The 9168-nt window shown below is 36.7% G+C and overlaps 2 protein-coding genes across 2 annotated transcripts; one reads left to right on the top strand and one right to left on the bottom strand.

Moving 5' to 3' along the window:
* Nucleotides 1–865: 865 nt before the first annotated feature.
* Nucleotides 866–1603, bottom strand: LOC101296353 (putative F-box protein At1g47790-like). The gene has a single exon (XM_004292939.1). It carries the CDS (start codon nucleotides 1601–1603, stop codon nucleotides 866–868), a length of 738 nt encoding a protein of 245 aa, XP_004292987.1.
* A 1126-nt stretch (nucleotides 1604–2729) lies between these two features.
* Nucleotides 2730–6457, top strand: LOC101296068 (phospholipase D alpha 1-like). Its single transcript, XM_004292938.1, has 3 exons — nucleotides 2730–2819; nucleotides 3962–5825; nucleotides 6021–6457. Exons 1-3 carry the CDS (start codon nucleotides 2730–2732, stop codon nucleotides 6455–6457), a joined length of 2391 nt encoding a protein of 796 aa, XP_004292986.1.
* The last annotated feature ends 2711 nt before the right edge of the window (nucleotides 6458–9168 follow it).

Genomic DNA, 9168 nt, shown 5'->3' with positions numbered 1-9168 from the left:
AAAAACAAAAAAAAAAATTAACCATGGTTTAGTATCAAACTAGGCGGTGTACCCAAGCGTTGCTTGGGGCTTGACAAATGCATACAAACGTGAAAAAAGGATCAAATATAAAAACGAAAAAAAGATGGATAAAAACGTCACTTGTAAAGTTGTAATAAAACGAAAAAAACAGGGACAAAAATGTAAATTATGCATGTCAGAGTGAGTGACAGAGATGTAATAAAAACAGAAAGAAGGATAAAATTGTAATTTCACATCTTATAACACTGTTCAAATCGAAACTGAGAATTAGTATATAGTATATAAATATTTGCTTAGACCGAAACTAGGCTCTCCACGTATTCTACCACTTGACGACAGTAACCACCTTCTGGTTCGATAAGCATCATCTCTCTCTGATTTTCGAGGTCATACGAACATAGATGACGTTCAGAACCTGTGTGACGCCGTCTATCAGTACGGCCTTTGATATAAATAAGTTGATTATCCCAAACTCCACAGGGACGTCCACAGTACCATCCGTCAGGAGTTTTGACAGTAAATTGTAACGTCCAATTCCAGCTAGTTGTCATTTGTGTATGATCATCTCTAGATTCTGGTGTTAACACCCAAACATCATACCGGGGATTATGTCTGTCGACCCATAACGAACAAGCAACCAAATTGTTCCATGCAAAGATTGATCCGCTTATTCTGCTAACAGGAATATCAGATGGAAACGGTAATGGTATGCTATCAATCACCTCATGCTGCAGATTGAATGAGAAAACTCTCCATCCCTCGTAGACCCACGAACAGGTCCATGACAAGAAATACATCACTCCATTCAAAGTAATGCAAGACGCTTTAATAACCCCAAAACATTTTAGATCATAGTCTGTAGTACTCTCCATGATTTTGCACTTCGAGTGAAGACTTGGGTTGCAAGTCTTCCATCATTGCATTTTGAAATCCTCACCACTTTGTAATCGATATCCATGCCATGGTCTTGAATGAATCCAAAACCTACAAGTGGTGCGGCCTTGAACATCTTGAACATCTTGAACATCTTATCCCCCTCCAAAGACAAGTGAGGCTTAGGTAGTTTCTTATATTGTTTTGTTACTGGGTTCCATACGACGATTTGCTCCGTTAATCCAGCATCTCCAAGAAGATGAAGGCAGACCAAACCACTATCAGATCCGGCAATATATATGTTCTCAAACGATTGATCCAGGACAAATGCAGGTGACTCTACTCTCGAAAGTTTGTCGACTTTTCTGTCAAGCAACGAGAACTTGTGATGATGATGTCTACCTTCACGACTGTGAAGGTAGAGTATACTAAGATTGCTCCTCAGAATAATCTCTTGATTTAGGAGAGCAAACCACTCTTTTGATACGCACTTAAACCTAACTAAAGACTTGACGGGTAGTCTTGAGAGGATTTCTCTTACAAGATCTTGATTCTCAGCCACAGAATATGGTACTATCACTTCTTTGTTGGATCTTGAGAGGATTTCTCTTACGAGATCTTCATTCTCAGCCACAAAAGATGGTACTATCACTTCTTTGTTGGTAAAACAAGAGATGACATTGACCACTTTGCTTACTCTTATTCCCATTCTCTTGGAAAGTACGGTCAAAATTGTGATTTCAGAATTGAATTGAAGAGAAAGAAATTATTATAACCAGGGCATGTCTATTGTAATTGTATATATATTCCAACCTGAACAAATCCAAATTGTAATAGGAACTGACGATACGAATTCTAGTGGGCAACGGATTTTCTCGTCCTTTTTCATTGTTTTATTAGTGTGATACACAAGGAAGGAAACGACTCCTATCTTGTTCTTATTTATGCAATTGATGAAGGACAAAAAATGGTCAAGTCAGAAGTACATGGTGCTCCTATGAGGCAAAAAAAAAAAAAAGGAAAGCTAAAACTTCTGTTTGTGACTTGAACGCCGTAGTCGGTTAATATTGAACACCGTAATCTGTCAACAATTGAATCAATCAGTATTGGACATGGATCGTTCAACAAGAAGCTTACGAGTTCAACTCTATTTCAGTCTGAAATTTTCAGATAAGTAATCCAAGTTGTATATCAGTTAGATTGCAAAGGGGTTCATTGTATATATAAGGGGATTTATGAGGGTGTATTCAATCAAGAGTCTATGGGATTAGTTTTTCAAAAATCTACAGGTATTCAATTCAGATTTTAATAACTCCTTAAAAATCTGTTGGTATTCAATGAGGAGTTTAAAATTTCCGTCCAAATCTAGTGGTATTCAAAAGTTAATAGACAGTTACTTGTATGTATAGACTTGTCTAATAGTAAACTTGGTTTGTGCACAAAGCTAGCTAATCATCTTATGATGAAATGAATGGCTTGGAGGTTTGCACAATGAGCTCCTTGAAAGCAAAGAAGGAACCAATTCTAGCTTGAATTCTCTTCACATTTTATCCCTTCCTTCCTGTACAAAATTCAATCACAGATATTCTCTTCCATCCCTCTTATATGTATATGTATCATTCCACACCCTCCACCGTACCCCCCATTTTTTCTCCAACAAAGCTACTTTGTTAAGATACCTTTCATCCCCCACGTAAGTACCAAGTCTTTGAAAAGTTTGTTTCATTTTATGTTGTTTCAACTATTTTTCTTGTACAATACATATATGGTTGCTATTTGCTAATATGTATGTGTATGTCTCTGGGTTTTTGTTTTATTTTTACAGATAAAAGACAATGCCACGTTTGCTTCATGGGACACTTTATGCAACAATTTATGAAATTGATAAGATAAACAGTGGATGTGGAATCGGCTTACTGTGGACGGTACTTATATTCCTGCAATTTTTCTTTCTTCTCTTTTTTTAAGAACTAATGGTACACCCATTAAAATTTAAAGGCCGAATTTGAACTCCATTTTATAGAGTAAATTTCAATAGTAGTGATTTAGGACGTGATGAAAATCTATGGTTGTAAAGTTTTAGAGTATAATGGTCTAAAAAAAAGTTGCAAAGTCTATTTGAAGATGATGCTGTACGTGCTTTGCTTATATCTGAATCGGCATAGTCATTGACAATCTCATAGGAGCTCAAAACAGTACTTAATTACCCCCAAAATCTAGCAACAGATTTTGGAGCTTTGGCCAGACCTGATAACACAAACCGACATCCTAATTCCATTTGAATCACTTTGCCTTGTTATTTAAGTTGCCATATATGTAGCAGCTTGAGGTTTCTCCGTGATTCCATCTGGCAATTGCGGTTTTTTTTCTGTGTTGGTCTCTATGCAGGCTTCATTGCTCATAATACATCTGCTAGTGATTTAGTACTTTCTCTTTTCTATTGGAAGTGAATTGATGTGAAAACTGAAAAAAAAATTAAAAATTAAAAAAAAATTAAAAAAAAATGCAATGTATATTAAAGAAGCTTCTCTCCTAGACGAAGTTCTTGTATCACTTTCACAACCATTCTAGCACATAGAACATAGCTATATGTTTATAGAATGCTGTTCCCTTTAATTTGTTAAACAGAAAAACAATATTAATGCTGAGAATAGTGCTCTTCAAATTAATTCTGACAAAATTGTGATGAAAACTTGCACACCATGTTTGTATAGTGTAATTCAATATGTTTTCTCTACACCGTTACCAAAAAAAAACTGTTTTCTCTACACTGCCTTTCAATGCTTAGTTTGTACAAGAACTTATATTCTGTTCTGCCGTAGTGTTCTTGCCAGAGTAACTTGTTTTTTTTTTTTTTTTTTTTTTCCCCCTTACTTTCCACATTCTGGATGCACAACAGTCACCTAAAAAATTTGTAGATCAAGTCAAGAGGCTAGTGCTATGCGGACCTGAGGTACATTTTCTGTGGCCAAAAAATATCACTCTCATTTTCCTCCTAGACTACTCAATCAGTTAAAATTTGTCTGTATAATTTACTAACTGGCAGACCATGAACTTCTTTTTGTAGATTTCTGGATCCAAAATCTATGCAACAGTTGATCTAGACAAGGCTCGGGTGGCGCGAACTCGAATGGTTAACAATCCCCGCAATCCAATATGGAAGGAAGATTTTCATATCTACAGTGCTCATAACATCTCACATATTATCTTCACTGTCAAAGCTAATGATCCTATTGGTGCAACCCTCATAGGAAGAGCTTATGTACCTGTTGAAGATATCATTAAGGGCTATGTGGTGGACAGATGGGTTGAGATACTAGACGAAGAACACAATCCCATCCATGGAAACTCTAGAATTCATGTCAAGTTGCAATTCTCAAGTGTTATAGAAGATGCTCATTGGTCTCAGGGCCTCAGAAGTCCCAACTATGAGGGTGTTCCTTGGACCTTTTTCAATCAAAGACAGGGTTGCAAGGTTACTCTCTACCAAGATTCACATGTGGAGGATGATTTTCATCCTGGGATTCTTATGGCCAATGGCAAAATCCACGAGCCACAAAGATGTTGGGAGGACATATTTGATGCAATCACTAATGCAAAGCACTTGATCTACATAACTGGCTGGTCTGTCTACACTGAAATAAACTTGGTGAGGGATCCACAAAGGCGAAAACCAGGAGATGAGCTCACACTAGGACAGCTTCTCAAGAAAAAGGCTGATGAGGGTGTTCTAGTTCTCTTGCTTGTTTGGGATGACAGAACTTCTATTCCTGAATATAAGAAGGATGGTCTGATGACAACACATGATCAAGAAACTGAGGAGTACTTTCGAAACACAAAAGTTCGTTGCTTCCTTTGCCCTCGGAACCCTGATATTGGAAGAAGCTTTATTCAAGGTTTTGAGACTTCTACAATGTTCACTCACCATCAAAAAACAGTTGTGGTTGACAGTGAGATGGTTGGTGGAGATCCCTCGCAAAAAAGGAGGATTCTGAGCTTCGTAGGAGGCATTGATCTTTGTGATGGAAGATATGACATTCAGAAACACCCCCTATTTTCAACTCTAGGCACAACTCACCAGAAGGACTTCCATCAGCCCAACTTTCCAGGCGCTTCAATCCGAAAAGGCGGTCCAAGAGAGCCATGGCATGACATCCATTGCAAACTTGAAGGACCTGTTGCTTGGGATGTCTTGTACAACTTTGAGCAGAGGTGGAAAAAGCAAGTTGGTGACAAGTTCTTAATTTCTCTAAGCAAGCTTGAGCAAATCACAGTCCACCCTTTACAAAACATGTATTCAAATGACAGCGAAGCATGGAATGTTCAGCTGTTTCGTTCCATCGACAATGGAGCTGCTTTAGGATTTCCTGAAAAACCACTTGAAGCAACACAAAGGGGACTTGTCAGTGGGAAGAATAACATCATAGATAGAAGCATCCAGGATGCATATATCCACGCCATTCGCAGAGCGAAGAATTTCATTTACATAGAGAATCAGTACTTCCTTGGAAGCTCATTTGGGTGGAGATCGAAAGACATCAACGATGCGGATATCAATGCTTTGCATCTTATCCCAAAAGAGCTGTCACTGAAGATTGTTAGTAAAATTGAAGCAGGGGAGAGGTTTGCTGTCTACATTGTTCTCCCAATGTGGCCAGAAGGTATACCTGAGAGTGGTTCGGTTCAGGCTATCTTAGATTGGCAAAAAAGGACATTGGAGATGATGTACACTGATATCTCTGAGGCCATTCAGAGAAAGGGTTTGAATGCAAACCCTAGAGACTATCTTACATTCTTCTGCCTTGGGAACATGGAGAGCTTGAACGATGGAGAATATGTACCTCCAGAGTCTCCAGAGCCAGACACTGATTACATCAGAGCTCAGAACGCCCGGCGCTTCATGATTTATGTGCACTCAAAAATGATGATAGGTACGTATGTGGTAACTAACTGCAGACTTCCCATATAAAACAGGAAATGCTACATAACTAACTATTGGCATGTGCAAACATGTAAGAATGACTAGCAACATAAAATGTGAAACGATCTGAAAACAGATTGATTACTTGCATTTGAGTTCAGATTACTCGATCAAATTAAGCATTCTAACATCTGATTTTCTTCAGTTGATGATGAATACATTATCATTGGATCTGCCAACATAAACCAAAGGTCAATGGATGGATCAAGGGACTCCGAAATTGCTATGGGAGCATTTCAGACTAATCATCTGGCTAATTCCACAGATTCAGCAAGGGGAGAGATATATGCTTTCAGGGTGTCACTATGGTATGAACACTTTAAAGAGCTACACGATTCATTCTTGCATCCAGAATCAACGGAATGCATTCGGATAGTGAATGAACTTGCTCAAAGAAACTGGGATCTTTTCTCAAGTGACACTCTTCATGGTGATCTTCCAGGTCACCTTCTTCGATATCCTTTTGAGGTAAGCAAGACTGGAGTTCTAACAACACTGCCAGGGTTTGAACATTTCCCAGACACCAAGGCTAAAGTACTTGGCACCAAATCTGAGTACCTTCTTCCAATCCTCACCACCTAGAAGCTGGGAATAGAAAGAGAAAAAAAAAATTGCATTATTTGGTGGAATTAATAGTGACTGATCTTAGTAATACTTATGATTTGATTTAACATTCCTGCTACTCATCAACAATTTTAGTCAATTGAATGTGTACAAAACTATGCCAATTGTAAAGTTCATAAACTGTAATCCTTTATTGTTCCTCTCTCAACAATATATAGAGTTCAAAATGCCTTGCCTTTTCCATCTCTATAAAGTTTGTATTGGCCTAGTCATGCCTCCAGTGTCACAATTTTCGCTCTATCAATGAGTCCAAAAGGAGCCAAGCAAACCAAGTGCCTTGTTATTTCCAAGTACCTTTTTTTATCCAATTCTAAACACTATCGTCTCATTATTGTTTTGGATATGCATCTCCTCAGTAGCTTGAAGAGACAAATCAATCTCAGAACCACAAATAACCATCTTCTTATACTTGTCAGTTGTCACTCTTTTTCCTCTTGGGTTTCAAAATTCTAGAGAATCAGGTTCAAATTAGGGCTGCCACTTGGTTTGGTAAATACCAAACCAATCGAAAATTTATGATTTGGTAAACCGAATTTTGGTAATCGAGATCAAAAAAACCGAAACCAAGAAATACCAAAAAAATTGGTTTGGTTTTTGGTAAATACCGAATTTACCGAAATTCTAATTATTTAAAGACTTATATTTCTAAAAACACACAGACTAATAATCTTATCTCACGTTTTCAATTGTATATACCATTTAGTAAAAAACAAGACAATGAATAGAAAATTCAACTATACTTGGTAGCATTCGGGTCTCAATTAAAGCGATCAACTTTGATTCAATGTTACTTGTTATATAAAAACGCTCTTACCTACCCGTCTTAGTCGATTCATCACACACACACATAGACAAACCCACTTAGATGACATGTAACCGCCCATGTAAAAATTTAGGAATGTTTTTACCTCTCTTGATGATAGGGCTCCCCATAGGAAGCACAAACGTAAATAGGTTAGCCGCCTTGATTAAGGCCAAAACATTATCAAAAATACCTAATTTTTCTACCATAGTCGTATTTCACTATATTGATCACATCATAGTTCACAAGGTTTTTGAAAATTTTGCTTCCTCTTTGTAGTTGGTTCACAAAGATGTACATATGTATATAACTTACTAAATAAGTTATACCACATTACCAGACATGTTGTGGTTCCAATGATTACAATTCACAAAATTAAAATTCGACTGTCTGATGTGATCATTATAGTATAATACAATTATGATAGAAAATTCAATTGTACTCAATAATGCTCGGGTCTTGATCAAAGCGGTCAACCATAATTTAACGTCACTTATTACACGAAAAAGCTTTTACTGCCCTTATGTGACTTATTTTAGTCGACTCTTCCACACACATACTTTCACATAGATGACACATAACTTGTTCATATAAAAATTTGGAAACATTTACATCCTGATTATTTCGGTAGAAAATTAAACCATACTCGATAATGTGTGCTGAAATGACTATCTTTTGTATATGTATTATTAGACTCTAGAAACTCAAGTGATATTTAAATTTTATAGTTTTGTATTGTTTTTGTTATATTTTGAAAATATATTTTTTGTGAAGTTTGGTAATACCGAAAAACCGACATCCGAAGTTGGTAAGATTTATCTCATACCGAAGTTTTTGGTTTGGTAATTGAAAGTCATATTTCATTACCGAAAGCTTTGGTTTTGAAGTTAGTAACCCCCATTACCGATTCGAACCGACCGAGTGGCAGCCCTATATATACCTCTCATTAGTTTGAATATGATGCTATCTCAGATAGTAAGATGTGCTGATTGTGCTGCAATCATGTCCTTTACAGATTGGTTGATATATATTTTTTCCCTTATCCAGCAAGTCAATATTCTGGTTCAGCCAAATCAATTCAGACAGACCATGTTCATCAATTGCTTTGGTATCCATACAATAGAGCCAATTATGTAACATATAAACACATAAATCTGCATCTCCCACATTAAAGACCCACATGAATCAAATAATTGAGGGATTATTTCTTCTTCAGTATAGAATCAAATAATTGAGGGTTTTCTTTTTTTTCTTTTTTCTTTTTTCTTTTTTCTTTTTTCAAAGCAATATTGGTTAGGTAACATAGATAGCATCAAAGCATGAACATCACCTTTTTTTTTCCTAAAATATTTTTATTAATAACTCACACACCTTATATATGCAAGGCCGGTTTTAGGCCAAGACGAGCCAGGCCCAAATCTAGGGCCTCAAATTCTTAGGGCCCCTAATATATAAATCTAATGTTAGTAAATATTATGAGTAACTTGCTTTGATGGTAAGCAGCTGTATTTACTACTAGAGAATCAGGGTTTAAATCCTTAAATGGTCAGTTTTGTTATTTATTTTCTTTGTTCTTTTGTCTTTATTTTATTTGGTTATTTATTATGGGGCCTCGAAAAAAATTTGTATAGGGCCTCCGAGCACACAGGGCCGGCCCTAATATGTCCAGTGAAGTTTGAACTCAAATAATAAAAGCAATCCTAAAATGAAAAACAAAACCAAAAAGGATGATGGATGATGGATGATGGATGATGGATGATGATAAGATGATTGATCAATCCCACCATTTCAGCACTAAACTAAGTTAGACATTTCTGTTTTAGTTTAGACATTTGGACCCCCCATCACCCAACACATTTCTGAAACA

This window comes from Fragaria vesca, linkage group LG2, assembly GCF_000184155.1.
Source record: "Fragaria vesca subsp. vesca linkage group LG2, FraVesHawaii_1.0, whole genome shotgun sequence".
Taxonomy (NCBI): domain Eukaryota; kingdom Viridiplantae; phylum Streptophyta; class Magnoliopsida; order Rosales; family Rosaceae; genus Fragaria; species Fragaria vesca.
Note: the sequence above shows the minus strand (reverse complement) of the source record. Positions and strands in the feature narration are given on the sequence as shown.

Coding starts and splice junctions, on each gene's coding strand:
- LOC101296068 (XM_004292938.1), top strand. CDS start 2,730: ATGCCACGTTTGCTTCATGGGACACTTTATGCAACAATTTATGAAATT. Junction 2,820..3,961: donor GAATCGGCTTACTGTGGACG/GTACTTATATTC, acceptor TTCTTTTTGTAG/ATTTCTGGATCCAAAATCTA. Junction 5,826..6,020: donor GCACTCAAAAATGATGATAG/GTACGTATGTGG, acceptor GATTTTCTTCAG/TTGATGATGAATACATTATC.
- LOC101296353 (XM_004292939.1), bottom strand. CDS start 1,603: ATGGGAATAAGAGTAAGCAAAGTGGTCAATGTCATCTCTTGTTTTACC.